The 21719-nt window shown below is 49.4% G+C and overlaps 1 protein-coding gene across 4 annotated transcripts in view; it reads right to left on the bottom strand.

Moving 5' to 3' along the window:
- The window catches only part of LOC135249032 (protein kinase C alpha type), a 225439-nt gene that overhangs the window by 26189 nt on the left and 177531 nt on the right, over positions 1 to 21719 (bottom strand). For all 4 annotated transcript variants that reach the window (XM_064324267.1, XM_064324263.1, XM_064324264.1 and 1 more), the window contains 3 exons: positions 21180 to 21242; positions 19749 to 19887; positions 4325 to 4405 (listed from right to left, as the gene is read on the bottom strand). In XM_064324267.1, the coding sequence (XP_064180337.1) occupies positions 4325 to 4405; positions 19749 to 19887; positions 21180 to 21242 (283 nt within the window). The remainder of the gene's footprint in view (positions 1 to 4324; positions 4406 to 19748; positions 19888 to 21179; positions 21243 to 21719) is intronic.

The raw sequence follows: 21719 nt of genomic DNA, 5'->3' as shown, positions 1-21719 counted from the left end.
CTTTGGAGTAGAAGCAGTGCAGTAAGAGCAGAGGTCAAGACTGCAGAAAGAGCAGAACTCGAACAGAGAGAGATCTGAAGAGAAACAGTTCAGAATAAAAATATTCAAGGCAAGCTGTCTCAGGCAGGGTGCATTTCTGGTCCTGTGGCACCACAAGTAGAGCAATTCGGAGAAAAAAAAAACAGCAATATGTTTTATAAGTGTGACTGATTTCTGTTAAATAAAGCTTTTGGCAAGCCTAGCTCAAGTCTTTATTTCCAGCTTTTGTGTTCCAAGGGCTTTAAAATCTAATTCCCCAGTGATGAGGAAAATAAAGGTTTGCTACCGAGAAGCTTCGGAGGCACTAATACAGTTTATCCGCACAGTATTTATACTAATCCTTTTCAGTGTCTGGAAGTAAAGCTATTATTACAGGACATATTATTATCCAATAATTATTCATTATCACTCCTGATAATATCTTACACCACCGCAGAATGGATTAAGCTGAAGACCCGAATCTTGCTCGGGGCCTCCACACTGTGTAAACGCGCCTGTTCCACAGCGCCGGCGGACACGAACGCGATCGTTTTAAACGAAACAAAGCTTCTCGCGCCGCCTCGTTCAGGGTCTCGACGGAGGCGTCTTATCGGGTCCCCCCGGGGCCACGGCAGCCACAACACAAAAGCACGATAATTAAGTTGCTCCACGCCGGGGCCGCAACAGGTGACCGATGGAGGCGCGTAAAAGCGGCACGACGCTTCGGATCGAGGGCAGCGTGTCACGAGCAGACGAGCAGGATTAACGAGGATCCCAGCAGGGGCCAGAGGGAGGTGATCACATGAGAGCTGTAACGACAAACTCCCAATCTTGGACAACCAGCGTTGACGCTCAAGAAGTGTCATTTGGTGGCACAAAGAGGGGGAAAAAAATTAGGTGGGGATTATTTGCTTGGCTGCTCTTTTGATTGGTTCTGTGCATCAGACCTTTGGGTAAATTGACCTATTGACCCTGACAAGGACATCACGCGTGGCTGACTGCAAATACAACAGATAGAGGGGGGGGGGGAAAAAGGCTAAATTAGAACTGAGAGAGAAGACAATGCTGACAGAAGAGCCCGAACAACAAACAAAAAAAGAGAGAAGTGACTCCTCTTATCAGCTGTCATTTCCTGTTTGAACGTCAATTGGAGAAACGCTAGCACAGGCTACATTCGTTCATTAGTTTTCATGAAAAACTTTCCATAAAAGCAATTATTTTCTATAATGTACTTCTAAATATGCGCGCACTTTGTCTTCAGTGACATTTAGATTCAATTACCGTGTACTTTGCTGTATTTAGTGACATCGGGGTCCACAGAGAAGTCAACAAGCGACTCGTTGGAGTATCCATCCCATTACCTCTGCGTAATTATCTGCATATTATCTACGCCATTAGTGGCCATTTCACTTGTAAAAAAAAGCAGAGCGCGTGCTAGACTTGTGGAGAAGATCTGCTATTTGGAAGATTTGCATGCGGACTCTTCGACACATTAGAGGTGACCCTTCATTTCAAATGATTTTAAATCTAAAATGCCATGAATTTTGCCAAAAGAGAATTGACCAATATCAAAACAAGACGTACAGCGCTGCCAGTCATTTCAGTAACAATACTACTCAGATCCCTTTAATTCTGAGGCAATCTTGAATCTCAAATGAGTTCCAATTCGAACCCCAGTGAAAGTGCTTTACGATTACCCTTGTCTCGTGATTGTGGTCAACAACGGCAATCTTTCCAATAAATAAGGTCGCATTTCAACATTTTTATCATAGCAAGCACGGAGCACAAAAGGAAGGCCATAATGAGAATAAATGTCCAGACACATAGCTGGAGGAAAGGTATTACATTCTATTTGGAAGCCTGAATAGTGGTGTTGCAGCCAAAAGCAGATTTATCGCTTGGCAGAGTGTCCCTGCACCCTTCATGCCACAAAAAAATGATCAGAAATTCAGGTTTTATTCTCAGAGCTCATGCCCAGCGCACTTGGAGGATTTCTCTCCTGTTTACCCAGGAGGCCTAGCTGCCTCACCCCGCCCCTCTGAACTGCATACTAAGATACATTTCTTCGCTTGGACCGCCTGTTTTACCCGCTGGTTTAATACCTGAGACCTTAAGCTGCCCAACCCATTTGATTATCGGCTCCGATGGATGCCTCATTACATTTCTGTTACCATTCATTCCATCTTAACTAAGGTCAGCTGCCCCTCTATAATGGGGATCCTCTCGAGAGTGCTTCCCATTGAAGAGTTTTTGATTGGGGTTCAGGTCTGGCTTTTGCCCAATTTTCCTTTCTGTGTCTCTGTGAAAGGCACTACACAAATAATAAAACTGAACTGAATCTCACTTTATATCTCCATTCAGTTCCTATCAGTGTGTGTGTGTGTCTATGTGTGTGTGCGCGCGCGTGTGTGTGTGTGTGTGTGCGTGTACGCGGGCTCGCATTTTGGCAGTGTCCAGAGACACCGTCTTTTCAGCTTTCTGAAGGCTTCATTATTGCGGTCTCTTTGGGGAGAGCCGTCTCGCCCCCCCCTCCCTCCCTCCCTCCCTCCCTCCTGCTGGAAGAGGAAGATCACCGTGCAGGCCCCTGCCCTCCCCTCCCCTCCCCTCCCTCCCTCCCTCCTGCTGGAAGAGGAAGATCACCGTGCAGGCCCCTGCCCTCCCCTCCCCTCCCCTCCCTCCCTCCCTCCTGCTGGAAGAGGAAGATCACCGTGCAGGCCCCTGCCCTCCCCTCCCTCCCCTCCCTCCCTCCCTCCTGCTGGAAGGAAGATCACCGTGCAGGCCCTGCCCTCCCTCCCCTCCCCCCTCCCTCCCTCCTGCTGGAAGGAAGATCACCGTGCAGGCCCCTGCCCCCTCCCCTCCCTCCCTCCCTCCCTCCCTCCCTCCTCCTGCTGAAGAGGAGATCACCTGCAGGCCCTGCCCTCCCTCCTCCCTCCCTCCTGCTGGAAGAGGAAGATCACCGTGCAGGCGCCTCCTCCCCTCCCTCCCTCCTCCCCTCCCCTCCTGCTGAAGAAGATCACCTGCAGGCCCCTGCCTCCTCCCCCCTCCCTCCCTCCCTCCTCCCTCCCCTGCTGGAAGAGGAAGATCACCGTGCAGGCCTCCTCCTCCCTCCCCTCCTCCTCCCTCCTCCCCTGCTGGAAGAGGAAGATCACCGTGCAGGCCCCTGCCCTCGCAGATGTCACGGCTGTCAGTTCCCTGAGCGCTGGAGGAGCGAGAGACGTGACCCTTCTACGGTGCCATTTCACAGAGAGAGAGAGAGAGAGAGAGAGAGAGAGAGAGAGATGGAAATAGAGATAGAGAGAAATAGAAAGAGAGATAGAAAGAGTGAGAGAGAGAGAGAAAGAGAGAGAACAAGAGTGAGATAGATAAAAAGAAAGAAAGGGAGAGAGATAGAGTTAGAGAGAAATAGAGAGATTGCTAGAAAGAGAGAGAGAGATAGAGAGAAAAGGAGAGATAGGTATAAAGAAAGAGAGAGAGAGAGAGAGAGAGAGAGAAAGATAGAGAGAGTACAAGTGGAGGGGTGGGGGCCAGATTTGGTGTATGGATTCATCAGAGCTCAGTGACATCCGTCAGCCCCGCCCTTGCTGAACCCGTTCCAGCAGGGGGAGGGGTGTGTGACTCCTCTCAGAACAGCACGCAGGAGGCTGGCAGTCCCAGGAGGTGAGGTACCCTGGCACCCGGACCGCTCGCCCATCCAGAACTCAGACCCTGCTGCTGATGTGCGCCGGGGTGCAGAGGGACTCTTTCACAGGGCAAATATTCACAGAGCTGCTGCACGGCGTCTGTGACTGGGCCTGGCGCCAAGAAAATCCCCACGCTGGAGTGTTCTGGTGTGTGTGTGTGTGTGCGTCTGTGTGTGTGTGTGTGCGTATGTGTGTGTGTGTGTGTGTGTGTGTGTGTGTTTATGTGTGTGTGTGTGTACTGTATGTGTGTGCATGCGTACGTGTGTGTGTGCGTATGTGTGTGTGTGTGCGTACGTGTATTGTACGTGTGTGTGTGTTTATGTGTGTGTGTGTGTGTATGCGTACGTGTGTGTGCGTGTGTTTATGTGTGTGTGTTTGTGTGTGTGCACTTGTGTGGGCTGGTGCATATCCGTGTGTCTTAATGGACGTTTCATTGGAATTCTGCATTTTTATATTTTTGCCCGATTGCCAACGAAAACGGCACTTCGAAACGGGACGATTATCTTGAATTCACCGTAAAGTGGAAAATAGCCGGGCATTAAAACCTTCTTCTTTAAGCCTCTTATTTTAGATGCCATCAGAGGAAAAAAAAGTAAATTAGCACTCAGCGAAGTGAGACACATTACCTGTCCAGCCAGCATTTCATACAGCAGAACTCCGTACGCCCACCAGTCCACTGACCGACCATATGGCTGATATGCAATAATCTGCAGAGAGAGAGAGAGAGAGAGACACCAAGGTGATGATTAGCCATGCTGCCGCAGTATCTCCAAGAGAGCCCAGTGACTCCAGCGTGGGGGGGGGGGGAGGGTATATAATTTCATCCACACACGAATAAAGGTTATCATTATACGGAGTTATCAGTTCGTTCCCGAATGACAGCTTCTTGAGACATTAAGACACATGCCTTCCACGCTCACAAAGACAGTCAATCTGTTCCGATGTGCAATTAGCATCCTTTTGTGTGTGACCCAGACCATCACTAATTACAGGAAAAACTGGGGCTTTGTGCACTATTTTAACAATGCTTCTTATCAAGAGCATTTTATTGAAGAGTTTGTATAGGGCCTCCCATCAAGGCAACATCCACCACTACAAAACCTCCAGACAACAACACAGACAAACACAGAGCCACCCAACAACACGCACACACACACACACACAACAACACCACACACACACACACACAACACGCACACACACACACACACACACACACACCACACACCACACACACACACCACACACACACACACACACACACATACACACACCACACACAACACACCACACCACACACACACACACACACACGCACAACACACACACACACACACACACACACACAACACGCACACACACACACACACACACACAACACACACGCACAAAACACACACACACACACACACACACACACACACACACACACACACACACACACACAACAACACGCACACAAACACACACACACAGCACAACCACCACCCCACACACACACACACACACACAACACGCACAACACAAACACACACACACACACACAACGCACACACCACAACACACACACACACACACAGCAACACACCAACAAACTCCTTCTCCTCTCACACACCACACACACACACACACACAGACTCTCTTTCTCTCTCTCTCTCTCTCTCACACACACACACACAAACACACTCTCTTTCTCTCTCTCTCTCTCTCACACACACACACATGCACAAACACACAAACACACGTGTGCACACACGCGCACACCCGCACACGCACACGCTTGTCTTGCAACCAACCAACCAACGCACAATTTTCTGGGTTGCGAAACCAAATTGCCGGGGAAACACACACAGCAGTAACATAAAACCATGTTAAAGCCCTCAGCAAACAGCGGTCCCAGCAAGTCCCCAGAACAGGGCCAGATTGCAGGGTGGCAGAGCTCTGACAGGAACAGAGGCAGGTATTAGTCCCACGGGCCATGGGGGGGTGGGGGGGTGGGGGTGGTGGCCCCTGTGGGACCTGGCACTGACAGCCCCCACGCTTCACAGCAAGCTCTCCAGCCGGCTGCTCCCCAGAAACACAGGCTTCCAGCTGCACTCCTCCTGCAAGACGCCTGCCTCCTTCTTCCACGTCAGCGAGGGTGAGATACACACCTGAGCTACTGTGTACCACAGTTTCCTGTCGCCTCCATTTTGTTGCATTTGGCAAGCTTTACCCCCCCCCCCCCAATTTTGGAGGTCTAACTTAATCGGAATTCAACTATTTATATGTTTAGGCATGTGGCCTCCCATTCCCCCCCCCCAAGCCCCAAATTGTGCACGATTCATTAAAAAAAAAAATTGTAATGGATGTTGACTTCTTGATATCTGTAGACCAGTGGTCTCCAAGGTGTCTGCTGGTTTTTGTTTTCACCTTAAAACCAACACCTAATTGAGACCCACGACCCCAGGTGAGTTGAGTTAACTGCGTAATCAACTGCTCTAACTGAGTCATGAAGTGCAGAGTCACCATGAAAACCAGCAGACCATGTAGCTCTCCAGCACCAGGGTTGGAGACCACTGCCGCAGACAAATGACTTGTGATGTCTGTGACTACACCAAATAGAGCCCGACCAGGAAACACGATGCAAACGACGTGGTGTTCTTTGTGAAGCCACGTGAGAAAAAGCCATAAATAAAAGATGCTCAGTAATGCAAATGTAAATTAAGCGGCAAGAAAAAGACAGCTTTGTCTAGGTTTGTTCCAAGTAGCATCTGAAAGGAAAGCAGCTGCTAAATAATGCATCACAGCTCCTAATACCCTTTCAGCACACATTAGCCGAGATCCATAACTAAGGCAAAGTACTTATGACATGGTATGCACATGATGGGAATTCTGCTGCATTTAAGATGATTCTACTCTCCGATGTGAAGGCAAGCAGCATTTTTGGCATTTCTTTTTATTTTTTTAAGAAGAGGCCTCTAGGTTCAGCAATTATCCTGAATGCTTCGGCGTATCAAGAAGAGGGATGAGAAGCATAAAAAAGCTTAGGGGATATAAAGACATTGGCACACAGTCATGAGAACAAGGGAGAATAATTTATAAACCACTGACAGGTATTTTATGAAATTTCTAAAAAAAAAAAAAAAAAAAACTGGTGGAGAACCAAATGACTGGTAGCGAGGAAGCATAAAACATATGCATAAAACTGGGACCTCGCTGATCCAGGAAATTACCAGCCGGTCATATCTCATGTGGTGTACCGGAATCCATAACTGCAGCGAGGACATTTCTGAAACACAGCATCTCAAAGGGTAAGCTGATATGGTGAAAGCAGGGGGAGGTCATGCCTGACAAATATTCTGGACTTCTTTTGAGGAAACTGACGAGCGTTTCACTCAAACCAGGCAAGGCCAGACTAGATCTAGACGTGGAAAAAGCTTTTTGATAAGAGCGCCCCATGGAGATTCACTGAAGCGTGAATGTAGTCAGAATTACAGAATCAGTTCTGGGGTTGAACTGCAATGAACTATAAGGCAGAATACTGAACTGTACGTGGATCATATCTGAACAAGGTGCTGTAGAAAGTGGAGTTTCAAAGACTCATTGTGTTATGGACCTCCACATTTACAAACTGAAATTGCATTATTAGCTTGATCATAAGTAGAAATAGCTCAATTTTACAAGGGAGAACCAAGACACAACAGAACCCAAGATCTGCTGTTATTGTAGAACAAATATTTCCTACACTTGCTGCCTTCAGTGTATTTTCCGGGAACACATTGAAAAATGTCCACCGCCCTGCACCAGAGATGTAGTAAAAATCACCATGATTCCCTTTCCCATGATCACCATCCATTTGGGATGTCCTTCCCATCCATAGTCAGTTTTCTATTTTTCTATACATTCTGTGGCTACGAATATGCAGTTATGACAAGTCTGAAAACCTCCACAGCTCCAGGGGGGGGGGGGTATGGGGTGGAAATCACAACACCTTTTCCCTCCCTGCACTGAAATATTTGAGCGGAATAATCGCAGCATAAGAGCGCAAACACTAAAACCTCCACACTGGACTGAACGTGACGCAGCCTGGACTTCAGTCAAACCTTTCATTCCCTATCCCCGGGTTTCGTGGTAGTTCCCTTGGTAGCGGTTATTCGGTAGCGTCCGCGCTTATTATTGCCGACAATGACAGGAACACAGGACGTGAGTGAAAGAGTGATGAGAGAGCGCTGGTGCCTGGTGCTCCAGGGCTACATTATTAATGACAGAATAGAGCTGTGTCCTCTTAACACTCTGCAGCAAACTAGGTCACTATCTCAGACCCGGTCATGTGACACGCTCGCTCGTGGGGAAAATCTCTCCGGTCTTTATAAATAACGACCGCAATAAGCCAGGTGTTTTCCCATGACCAAAGGTGCGCGTGATCTGACAACCTAGTCTCATGGCTCATTTGTCGATATCTTAAGAATGATGCGCCACATGTTGTGATGCATCATGGGAAATGTAGTGCAATATTGATGCCTGTTAGGCAAGATGAAGTCACTAGGAAGAATTCAGTAGCAGTGCATTTCACCTTCCTTAGGAGACCCAGGAAATTAACTATTCACCACAACAACCCTAGCCTGCCACAGCAGATTATATTAAATCAGTCCCTCAGGGTCAAAGGTTATAAATACATCCTATATTCAATTATATTAAGTGTGTACACAGTGCCTCCGTAAACTAAGCAGAGCAGACCAGTTTAGCAGAGCAGTTAAGAGTCAAGTCATGTACAATCGACCATAAAACCTCTTTCCACTGTGCGTCAGTTAGTGGGCCATCCAGTTAAAAGACACCACGGCATGCTGTACACACAGAAGAGCCGGTCCAGGAGGGTCATAGCACATTTATGCTCTCCAGGCTCCCTAATGAAACCCATGCAGTGCTTAAAAACAGGCCCTGCTACGAGGTCACCACTGTCTCAGTGTGTTTTCACTGAGTTTGCACAGAAAACACCACCTTGAATTATCATCAACTTACTGGCAACATCAATAGAGCACAAACAGCTGATCAGAAAGCATGAGAGGAGACGTAGCGGCTAATTGCTAACACCTGACACCGGCTGCCGGCATTCTATTCACGGTAGCGCCATAACACGATTTCAGATGTGTGAAGGGCATCACTTTCTCAGGCTCTGCCACGCTGTCGTATAGGGGCGCTGCCAGAATGCGGGGGGTGTGAGGGGGGGGTGGGGGGGTGACAGAGGGCCTGAGGCTCCCCTCAACCGGCCCCTGTGAGACCGAACTTTTAAGAAAATGCCCCACGACAGCTTAGGAATCCTATGTAATCGGTGTATCGGTGGAACAGTGTAATTCTAGATTCTACAGAATGACAACTTTATTAGGGTCTATTGACTGAAAAAGAAAAGGGGATTTTTGGACATTTTACTCAAAGGTATTTTGATATAACAATATTATGAGCGCTATCCCATAGTTTTTCACAGTCCCAGATTGATAACTATGCCACTTGGTGCCTAAAACTCAATCACTCAATTTTTTTTCTTTCAAATAACCCATCAGTTTCACTGGGATTTCGTTTCAAAATTACACTTCTGTTGAGTGAGCGAAGCTCGGGGGGGGTTTGGGTGAGATTACATTTTTTTGTTCCGTCAACTGAAATAACTTTTCCACTTACTGCACCACACTGAGGCTTGGAATGAGTTTGTGATGAAAATAAGTAATTCCTACTTTCAGTTGTCAAATCGAAGTTAAGGACTAAATGTTGACAGAATCCCAGTCTGACCAGGTGATTCAAACCGTAATAAGATGCAAATCAGGATTTCAAGCCAGGATTTGATTTCTGTTCTGTTTTTGTGTCTCTGATGGTAATTGTCAAAGCAGCCAGTAAATCTCTTGGCATAAACATTTATGCAATTCTGAACAACAAACAATATCTGTATTTCCGTCAGGGTAACACCACAATAAACACAAGGCCATGCCTCACTGCGTTTCCACAACAGCACTCACATTACAGTAAACGAAATATTACAGTAATATTACAGTAATTACCAAATAGATATTTTAGTTAGTACCATGCAAAATTAATATTAGTTTTAAAATACCGGCACATCATATGCAGCAAAGGAAAATAATATTTTGTAAGCTGGGTCAGCTTTCAGTGATTCCGAGTCAGAGATTTAAGGAGGGATAAAAAAGATGATTGAGAAACCTGGAAGAATGGCCATTATGAGTCGGGCCTTTCCAAAAAAAAAAAACAAAGATTCGGCTTTCTGTTGAGGCTGTCTCATCGTCATGACCGAAGCAGGCACTGGGCACTCACAGTGCAGAGGACGATGCCCCTTATAGTACAGAAGGGGTTCCCCCTTATAGCACATAAGGTGTTCCCCTTGTAGTACAGAAGGGTTTCCTTCTTATAGTACAGAAGGGGTTCCCCCTTATAGCACATAAGGTGTTCCCCTTATAGTACAGAAGAGGATCCCCTTATAGTACAGAAGGTGTTCCCCTTATAGTACAGAAGAAGATCCCCTTATAGTACAGAAGGTGTTCCCCTTATAGTACAGAAGAGGATCCCCTTATAGTACAGAAGGTGTTCCCCTTATAGTACAGAAGAGGATACCCCTATAGTACAGTAGGGGATACCCCAACTAAGTTGTGTTTCTCCTGAGATTTCTCTTCACTTAGCTTTTTTCTCACCACCATTCGACTGTTCTGTTCTTTCCAGGGGGCACTTATTTTAGCTCACATTCAGGTAATTTTTGCAGAATTAAGACCAAATATTTTTCTGCTTTTCCTACAGTCCTGTAAAGCATCTTTATGACAGTGTCTCAGTAAAAGTGTGCTGTATAAAAAACAAAAAAACAAAAACAGAAACCCATTTACTCTTAGTTTAACATGACACTCACGCAGCTGCTACATATCAGTGTGAATACGTGCTAAACATGTATGTTTTTAAAGTAACAGGTTATTGCGGAGTGTAATTAGCCTATCGCAGACACCTCCTCTCCACAAATAAAGCTTTTCTTTGCGTTTGCTGCTCGAGGGAACCATCGACGTGCCAGTTCAACCTGGCACTTTGGTTTCAGGTTCTAAAGCAAAGTTTATCGAGCTTAGTTTACACACACACACACACACACACGCACACACAGACTGAGAAACTTTCAGTTTTAGCACAGCCATGGCATCTATTAAACCACTCAGCCTGAACCTATTAGCATTCTGCAATTAATTGAAAAGTGAGCAACACCATAAATAATGCAACCTGTTTTCTAGGGGGGGGGAGGGGGGGGATTTGAGGTAACGATTTAGCATATTAATAACAGCGGGGTATGTAATCTCTTTGTTAACGATTTACTTCTCCCCGGACGGATGTGTGTACCTGAGAGCACGCTTGCGTTCGCCGACAGTATCTTTTCCCACCGACACTGCAGGAAACGGCTCTGGACCTGCTTCCTGCGTGCGTTAGATAGGAACACGCCGCGCGCTAAATCACAACAAAGCTGGCAGTGCCCGCTGGGGCCACGGTGCCCAGCAGATGGTAAACAATTAGCAAGGCAACGTGTCAAGCTGTAGCTGTGGACGAGATGAAAAGCTTTTTTCTAATCTGGGCATGACGGTGGCATTTCTGTGGAAGCCAGTCAGGATGGGTGAGGATCTTGACAAGCGGGGGTGGGGTGGGGGGGGGGTGGGGGGGTGGCAAGGAGGGGGGGAGGGGGGGGGAGAGCGCTAATAAGCTCTGATCTTGCCAGAGCTTTGAATTGACTGAGAGCTTCTGGGCACGTCAGCCTCATGCTGTTGGGGGGGGGGGGGGGCGGTGGCGGAGTGCTCACTGAAGTTTCCCTTAAAGGCTCTCTGTGCGCCACAAAAACCACTGACCTCCGCTCCGCACTCATCCCCATTAACTGCCTCAATAAGCCCAAAAACCACTGACCTCATTAACTAATCCCCATTAACCGCCTCACTAAGCCCAAAAACCACTGACCTCTGCTCCGCACTCATCCCCATTAACTGCCTCAATAAGACCAAAAACCACTGACCTCCGCTCCGCACTCATCCCCATTAACTGCCTCAATAAGACCAAAAACCACTGACCTCATTAACTAATCCCCATTAACCGCCTCACTAAGCCCAAAAACCACTGACCTCCGCTCCGCACTCATCCCCATTAACTGCCCCAATAAGGCCTAAAAACCACTGACCTCCGCTCCGCACTCATCCCCATTAACTGCCCCAATAAGGCCAAAAACCACTGACCTCCGCTCCGCACTCATCCCCATTAACTGCCCCAATAAGGCCTAAAAACCACTGACCTCCACTCCTCACTCATCCCCATTAACTGCCTCAATACGGCCAAAAACCACTGACCTCCACTCCTCACTCATCCCCATTAACTGCCCCAATACGGCCAAAAACCACTGACCTCTGCTCCGCACTCATCCCCATTAACTGCCCTAATAAGCCCAAAAACCACTGACCTCCATTCCGCACTCATCCCCATTAACCGCCTCAATAAAGCTTAGAACTGGGCGGAATACATAACACAACCCAGCCTGTCTTTCCACCAGAAATCTGGAGGCATACCTGCACTATTCGTATGTCCATCACACCCTTTAGAAGTTGATTGCCAATTGTGTTTCACACTGCCTGGGAAAATGGAGGAAATGAATGCATTGTTTTGCACAAAATGATCTCTTATCTATTTGCATGCAAATGGAAGAATATCAGGAATGCACTTTCGCCAGTTCAGATTTAATGTTTCGGTCTAATGGAATTCAGTTTTCTAAAAAAAATCATTTAATATTGATAAATGTTGAAACTAAAACAAACTAAGCAAGAATTGGTAAAAAACAAAAAACAAATACAGCAACGATGAGATCTCAAGATCAGCGAAGCAACTGTGCAACGAATGAGATTTAAAAATTATAGGAGGGGGGGGTGGGGGTGGGGGGGTGTGGAGATTCAGCATTGGTCAGGGCACTTAAAACCAGGGGGGTGTACTGTGTTACTGAATAAAATTAACAAATGAAGGAGGTTTACAATCCAGAGATACAGACAAAGGCGGCTTTGTAGCACAAACGCTGAATATTTACGCACGACACAAGCGTTGACACAAGCGTTAATGACCGTGATACGCACTCCTGTACGTCGCTTTGGATAAAAGCGTCTGCTAAATAAATGTAATGTAATGTTATGTGAAATGCGCAAAGTGTGTCATCATCATGTGACGTGCTTCATCGTCTACTTTCACACGGCTGGGATAGGGGCCCGGGTGAATGACATCACCTTCAATGTCCATATTAGGGATGCACTCCACGCCCCCCTCCCCCGACCTCGGTGCTGTTTTTTTGAGCACTTTGAGTGCAGTGCTGCCCACCCTCTGAGCTCCACTGGGACCAGCTGACAGGGTCCAGTGGCAAAGCACTGTGGGAAAATCAGAAATCAATTAAACTTCCATGCACCCCCTCCCCTCCCCTCCCCTCCCTTCCCCTCCCCTCTCAATGTATTCTCTCCCATGATTCACTCCACTCTGCTCGCTAGCCTTTCCTTCTCTTCCAGCTCCCATCCCTCTCTCTTTTTTTAACGCATGTCACTGTAGGGCGTTTGGTTCAGGATACTTCAACAGGAGATCCATGTCTGCACCTGCAGAGGGTGCAGGCCCACAGACGGCCATGTCGCCGCTCTGCAGAGGAGCGTTAACCTTTCCATGAAGAAGAGACGGAAAAAAAAAGGGAAAAAAAAAATGGGAGCGGGCCTATCAGACGACGCGCCGCTGCTGAGAGACGGCAAATGCAATAACGCGCCCTCTCCCGCAGCGTTTCCAAGGGAACACGTGACCCCCGCCATCGCTCTCTCCGCTGTGACCTTCGCCCCAGGCCGCCGAGAGTGGCGCGGTGTCCGTCTCGAGGACGCCCCCCCTCCCCCCCCACCCCCCCTCGTGTGTCATCATCACGGTGAGGATGATAGAAACGGACGTGGCGCGACCTCTACGCGCGACCTCTGCCGCTCTGCTTTCGTGTCTGCTTTACCTTCACAGCCCCGAAATCCCATGAAGTAACACCAAAAAAAAATTAATTCTAATAATTTTAAATAATAACGAGAGGAACCGGCCGGAGGTGGGCTTCCTCGTCCGACACGGCGCGGCGCGGCGCGTTCCCAGCGCCGCGTACGTGTTCGCGATGTTCGCGGTCGCGGACGTCCGCCGTCAGGCTAATGCTACATGACAGTTCTGGATCAAGCTCTCCGCCACTCAAGAATCCCCCCCCCCCCCCCCCCCCCCCGCGCCTCTGAACCCAGGACTCCTGTGGCGAGGACTTACAGCGTTCACAAGCCACACTCCGGGAATAAGAACATGGTAAAAAAAACAAAATGGACGAGCGGGAACGTAGGCTAGGAAAAACAGCCGGGGGTGGGGGGGTGGGGGGGGGGGTGCAGCGTACTGTACTGCTAAATGACCCGGGACCCAACTGTACTATACAACCGCGCAGGTCTGATTCGCAGATGGGACGTGGGCAATTTTATCCTTTCGTAAAAAAAAACGTACTCAACCGGACTTGCTTGCGTAAATACCCAGCCGTATAAATGTATATGAAGGTATAAACCAGTGTTGGCTAACCTAGACTTGCAGTCCGGGATGGATTTGCCTCAAAGTGCCGGAATAAAAGCATAAATAAATAAATAAAAATTATTATTTATCATTTTTATGTTTACTGTAGGATTTACTGATTGCTCCACTGATTGCAGCCGGATACTTAAGGGCTCTTTTTTTTGCCGAGTTATTTTAAAAAACGTCGCATGTCGCTGGCTGCGTACAGTGCACTTCGGGTTGCCCGCCACCGACGGCAGCTGTGAGCGTTACCTTGGATGCAAGAGACTGCTGAGAACATAAATTTAAAAAAATCATGATAGAAAAACAAACACATAACTCTGCTGTAACAGGCCAGCCTCTTAGCATACCTTTATATATACGTGCACGCAAAGCAAATTTCCCTACGGGGACAATAAAAGTATTGATTGATTGATTGATAGATTACATTACATTACATTACAGGCATTTGGCAGACGCTCTTATCCAGAGCGACGTACAACAAAGTGTATAACCATAACCAGGAACAAGTATGACGAAACCCCTAGAGAGAAGTACCGGTACAAGTGCAGGGAACAACCGCATAGTTCAACTTGGACCCTGGTTAAACTGATTAACACTAACACAACGAGAACGGCAACAACGCAATCTATGGAAAAAAATACAAGCAGTAGTTGATAGATAGCAGAGAGCAAATTCTTGATGGGCCGAAACCCAGTACATAAAAACAGTCATTTCTGGCTCGCTGAGGGTTTGGGTGATTTAAGATGGCCGCTCTGTGAGGGGGTCGCTCGCGGCTCGGAGACGCAGCGCAATATGGCGGCGGCGGCCCTGTAGCGAGGGAGTTCAGAGCCCGGCCTTTCTGCGTGAGCTCGACAGCGCGAATAAAAACACCGCTCACAGCGTGCAGCGCCCAAACGAACGTTCACGCTCAAAACCCCGGGGACACTTTAAGAGTGTTTGTTTCTCCCTGGGGGTGGGGGGTGGGGTAGGGGTAGAAGAGGGCACCTCCATTAGCCAGACTGCAGGTGTAATTTCTGGGGCCCCTGCAGCATGAGTGGGCCCCTGCTTCGACGTCCCTGATTGATTGATGGGCACTCGGAACCTGGCATGGCCTGGCACAGCCTGGCGCCACTGCAGCACTGGCGACTGGCACTGAGCACATAGGGCCAGCTCAGGAGGTAGACTTGTCTGGCATCGGAGGTTGCCGTTCAACGCCCTGGCGTCGAAGTGCCTTGAGCAAGACCTAACCACCTAACGCTTGGCATGAGAGGCATCATTGTAACCTGATAAGCGCTTAAATCAGTCCATTACCATATTGACCTAGCGCCACGTGATGGAAACCAAATGGCGTCCGTCCGTCCGTCCGTCCGTCCGTCCGTCCGCACGCGTGTCCCGTGCTGTAGGACAGAGGGCTCATGCTGACTGAACTCTCAGCTAATGACACAGACTTAAGAATTAACACAGGAACTAGTTTCTCTGATTTTCTCACATCCGTTATCCAAAATGCTAAAGATTCCCATAGAAAGTCCCGGAGTTAAGCAAGATGAAACCGCGGGCTATCACAATGTTATCACAGTGCTGGACCTCAACATCAGAGTCGCTGTAGCTGTCTATCAGCTCTGCACAATACTTCTCCTTCTCCAGACATACGTTAAGATCCCCCATAACGGGCGGCTGATAAGTCCAAGAGAACACGAACAAACGAGCAAAACCTTTATTTTGACAAACGGAGAAAAGAAATGCCAAACGGTCTTCCCCGGTAAACAGGCTCTGCCTTTGAACCAGAGCCTGCGAAACTGAGATGCGCTCACGCGGGGTCTTCCTCAGCGCTCAACGACACCCACCACCAGGCTGTGCACTGCACGTCGCCGCCCCCCCCCAGCACCCCCCAACCCCCCCCCCCAGCAGCTGCAGGCACGGAGGATCCCTCGGGCCGAAGGAGAAGAAGTCTTCCTCGCTGGAACTGGGACAGAGAGAGAGACGCAGCCGCGCGTCCGCGGTGGAATTCCTCCACCCCCTCCGCCCCCCCCCTCCCCCCTCCTCCGCCCCCCTCCTCCTCCCTCTCCCCCGACTGCCGCCCCCTCCTCCTCCCCTCCGCCCCCTCCCCTCCCCTCCTGCCCCCCTCTCGCCTTTCCACATGACTGACAGACAGCCGGCCTGCTCCACACTCCTCGCACACACAGATGCCCCGCCAATGCACATCTTTATGTAGCAACACGTTTTTCCCCTGATAAGATTCCAACGAATTGTTATATAGGTCAAAATAAATAACGGGGGGGGGGGGAGAGGGGGAGGGGGTTAACCGCAATGTGTCTCAACAGCCGGATTGACACGGATTGCTAAAAGATCAAAACGGCTCTAACGTTAGTCAGGCTAGGCAGACGAGAAGGTGGGCTGGCATCAAAGGCAGAAAAGACTTCACATCCTAGTCTTGAGTCACCGAAACAGAGAATGCCTTTCATGAGGTTAAACCATGCATCTCAATGGACAAGATGGCCGCCACCAAAAAAAAAAGTGACGGACAGTTACAAATTGGCGAGATGGATTCACCCCTGGAGCTCTGTGGTACACTGAAGCCACCAAACCCACCTAAAACACTGCTGCAGTATAACGGGAAACCAATGGCTGGCTGACAACCCACACCACACACAGTGCAGTGGCCAGTGCCCCTCCTCCCGGAAATATTGCCTTCCCTGAAAATATTCAGGTAACTTTGTGACTCGCTGCATCTCGCTTGTGCTCTTTGAACAAATGCAAATGTTCATCATCACACATCTCAGACCTTGCTATTACAGTCTCATGACCTCACTAGCACCAAAAAAAAAGTGTGATCAGCTGAGGTGCTGGAAGCTTCTGGAAATCAATCACATAAATAAAGCCGAACGCACGCATAATTTCTGAAAATCAATAAAAATAAAAGCGCGCTGCGTGCGCGTGTCCTTGGCGCTGTTATTCAAGATGGCCGCCGTGGACTCCTGGGGAAATCGCGAAATCCAATCGCGTGCCGCCACACGAAGGAGGACGCAGCTGCATTTGTCACCGCGAACCTTCGCGAACAGGATTCCGGGGGACATTTCTTCGGGAACTGAGGGACAAACCGGTTCAGTATACAGCTGCTTGCGGTCTCCACATCCACATCCCATAGATCACACAGTAGGTAATAGTTACCTTAATACTGTAGCTTATTCTTAATACTGTAGCTTATTTTTATTCTTCTGCCTAGTTTGGCTTTGCAGATGTTAGACCAGGATAGTGTTCATTGTTCTCGGCTAGAAATAGCTGTACAAAATAAGTAATTGTACCTCACTGAACCCGTGTTCAGCAGTTGTCTACGATCATGAAAATGCACTTCTTGTACGTCGCTTTGGATAAAAGCATCTGCCAAATGAATGTAATATAATGTAATGTAATAGATCACGCAAGCCCTTGCGCTCTTAGTCTATGATAATAAGCTCTGTTTTGGCCCGCAAGTGTTAATCTCGAGTCTCCTATGTTTTTTTTCTGCCATTGTATCCTGGCTGTATTCTCCAATGGCCCCCTTGTTGCTCTCGTGGCTTTGAGTGTGCAATACACAGCTGCCTGGGAACAGCTGCAGGCAAAAAGGTTTCTTTGAATCGTAATTTTCTGTCGACCGTTGGGAGTCCTTCTAAGCTCGGGCTAACGAACCTCATTATACCGAGAACAGTTCTGGAAAAAAAAAACAAAAAAAAAAAAAACGATGAATTCAGAAATCGAATTTTAGCTCGTAGATGCTCACAAGACCAATTACAATAGCTCATAAGCACCTGACACACTGCGCAGTCTTTGCCTTACAGATGACATGCAGTATAATTTCAGCGTGTGCATGCCAAGTTTTCAACAATAAGTGTGGCAAACGCAAGCCTGTTATTATGGGCTATTTGTAGGCCTAAAATCATACAGTGTGTTCTGGGCTCAAAACATGTTATTACCATTGGAAAGTCAACTGTCGATACGCTACGCTGTTTGATTTCGGAGTCAGCCATGGACGATCAGACCCGGGTCAAATACGTATTTGAAATACTCTCAAAAAACGCAAACCCCTGCCTTCTGATCATATGGGCAGACTCAATTAAACCAGGCAAGATCAATAGAGCACAGAAAGTTATTTTTAAATGCGTAAACAAATACGTATTTGACCCGGGCCTGTAGATGATACACAGGCTCATATCACAGGTACAACCCATTAAACCCACGCAGACAGCATGTTTATGGTAGTGCCATGTTGTGTAGAGGCACCATGGCTCTGGGCTCCTGTAGACGGGGGGGGGGGGGGGTGGAGCGCTGCTCTTCCGAGCCGTCAGACAGGCTCATCATCACGCTGAGAGAGCGGGAGCTCGGCGCGGAGCTCGGTGGTTCTGGCGCCCGGGAGCTGTCGCCGTGGATACGGTGGATAGCGCAGGGCGGGCAGCGCTGGGACCAGATGGTGACAGAGCGACTAGCAGATCGATGTGACACCGACCTGCCCCCCCGGCCCGCACCTGGGAAGGGGGATATGCCACCTAATCCCCCCCCCCATCACCACCACTCCACCCCACTCCCCTTACATCCTCCCCCTCTCGCCCCCCCTCCCCCCCTCCGCCCCCCCCCACAGCTGAGAAGGGGATCTGCCACCTAATCCCACCCCCCATCACCACCACTCCCCCCACTCCCCGACAGCCTCCCCCTCTCGCCCCCCCCCCGCCCCACCTGAGAAGGGGATCTGCCATCTAATCCCACCCCCCATCACCACCACTCCCCCCACTCCCCCGACAGCCTCCCCCTCTCCGCCCCCCCCCCACACATGAGAAGGGGGATCTGCCACTAATCCCACCCCCATCACCACCACTCCCCCCACTCCCCGACAGCCTCCCCCTCTCACCCCCCCCCACACCTGAGAAGGGGGATATGCCACCTAATCCCCCCCCCCATCACCACCACTCCCTCCCACTCCCCTGACATCCTCCCCCTCTCGCCCCCCCCCCCCACCCTGAGACAGGGGGATCTGCCACCTAATCCCACCCCCCCATCACCACCACTCCTCCACTCCCCGACAGCCTCCCTCCTCCCCACCCCACCTGAGAAGGGATATGCCACCTAATCCCCCCCCATCACCACCACTCCCCGACGCCTCCCCTCTCGCCCCCCACCTGAGAAGGGGATATGCCACCTAATCCCACCCCCCATCACCACCACTCCCCCCACTCCCCGACAGCCTCCCCCTCCCGCCCCCCCCCCCCCCATACATTAGACAAGGGATTGCCACCAAATCCCACCCCCCATCACCCCCATCACCCCACTCCCCCGACAGCCTCCCCCTCTCGCCCCCCCCCCCCGCCCCCCACACCTGAGAAGGGGATCTGCCACCAATCCCACCCCCATCACCACCACTCCCCTGACAGCCTCCCCCTCCTACCCCCTCCTAACCCCCCCCCCCCCTTCCCCAGCCCGCGCGAAGCGAAGGCCCCGGCCGTCGATCCGAACCCTCACCTCGGGGGCGATGTAGTCCGGGGTGCCGCAGAAGGTGCGCGTGGTCACGTTCTCGAAAATGTTCTCCTTGCACATGCCGAAGTCGGCGATCTTGATGTGGCCCTCGTGGTCCAGCATGACGTTGTCCAGCTTCAGATCCCTGCGGTGGACAGAGTGAGGGGGGGGGGGGGGGGGGGCGGGAGCGATGGGACACGGGCTCACAAAAGACGCCAGTCTGACGAGGTACATGAGGCAGCCGTCCCGCCCGTCTCTGCCTGCACCTTTCCCCCCGAACTTTGCTGCCCTTTCTCTGGCCTTTAACACATTTCTTAAGCGTGTAATTTACATTTATATTGGATGGCCTAAAAGCAACATCAAAAAGCACCCTGTAGGTTTTTTAATGTCCCGAGCAAATATTTTAATAAATCTACTTCCAAAAGATCTGTCCTTTTTTCTGCTAATTTTCCCTCAGTTCCACGTCACAGAAGGTCTGCACCGTCACCGTGGATAACAAAGTTAAAATGGCTGCACTGTTTCACCAGGCCAGTGCCATGACTGAAGGCCAACGGGCTTCTGTGCCATTCTACACATTTCATCATGAGATCAGAAACACAGGGCTGGGTTCGAGGAATAGAACACACTGAGAGGCTGATCATAAACGCATTTGATCTCGCGAATCTTCACGACGGGGAATAAATATGTACAGATAAATAATGTGACCGTCGCTCACTTGCGACTTAACAAGCAGGAGTTATTATATTTAACGAGTCCCCTGATAATACGAGCTAATGGAACTCAACGACACATTAGCCGCCCCGACTCAAGAAACGGAAATAAACAGATTAATAATAAAATAATATTAATAATAAAAACCCAAGCCGATTCTGTCATATGAAATTACAGCTGCATTGCAACGTAGACGCACAGGAGCACAAAAGATCATTGAGCGCGTTAAAAATAAAACGCGCGCGTGCCAGTCGTGTTTACGACGTTGATTACGAGCATTTGCGTTTGCTTTCGCATCAGAATCCTTCACATCCACTGACCCTTCACTGCCCTTTGAATTAAGCCCAGAACAGAACAGGAAAAAGTTCGAATAAAATTAGATCACCGTTTTACTTGAATAAACGCGTGACGAAATCTGTTTTTTTTTTTTCTTCAGTTCCAGCCTTCGAAATGAAGCCAAACAACGACGCACCGATGAGAAACACTGCATAAAAACAGCGAGCGCACAAACACAGCACACGCTCCTGGCTGGCGCCAATACCAACTGCAAATTCTACATTAATGCGCCGTTATAAAAAACACTTCGATACAATTTAAACGGTCGAATTGAATCGCTCGGTCGATTATGACCCAAACGTGACGACGGATAAGACGAGAGGAGCTGGAGGGCGACGGGGGACGGCCCGGTTCGGCCCGGTTCCTCGCCCCCGGGGGGCTCACACCCACCTGTAAATGACGCCCTTCTTGTGCAGGAAAAACAGCCCAACAGCGATCTCTGCTGCGTAGAACCTGCAATGACAGGCGGAGAATTAGCCGGAATAACATTTAAAAAAAAATAAAAAACCCCCTGCCGTCAATCATAACATCAAAGGCAGGCGATTAACCTGGATTTGGCTGAGTCTGCGGGGCCAGATTAGGAGACCCCTTTTTCCCCCGCGGTCCCGTCGCGAGCAGGGGGGCCCGGGGCCTCGCTGAGAGCCGAACCGAGAAGCTCGCTCCAGCCTGCTCTTTTTTTTTACGACCTCGTTACGCTGTTCTTTTCTCCTGTTCCGGGTCGCGCGGCCGTTTCTCATTTGGGAAAAGGTCACAGCGACGACGGCGGCGGCGGGGCTCAGGCTTGTCCTGCCCATCCCCCCCCCTGCTCCCCCACTGCTGCAGGTTCGATGGGAGACATGGCTGCTCTAGTTCCCGCCCCTGCTGCGCCTCCTTTCTAATATTACTAATACTAAATAATATTTAAATACAGGAGCATGCTAATCTGAATAT

This window comes from Anguilla rostrata, chromosome 2 (genome assembly GCF_018555375.3).
Source record: "Anguilla rostrata isolate EN2019 chromosome 2, ASM1855537v3, whole genome shotgun sequence".
Taxonomy (NCBI): domain Eukaryota; kingdom Metazoa; phylum Chordata; class Actinopteri; order Anguilliformes; family Anguillidae; genus Anguilla; species Anguilla rostrata.
Note: the sequence above shows the minus strand (reverse complement) of the source record. Positions and strands in the feature narration are given on the sequence as shown.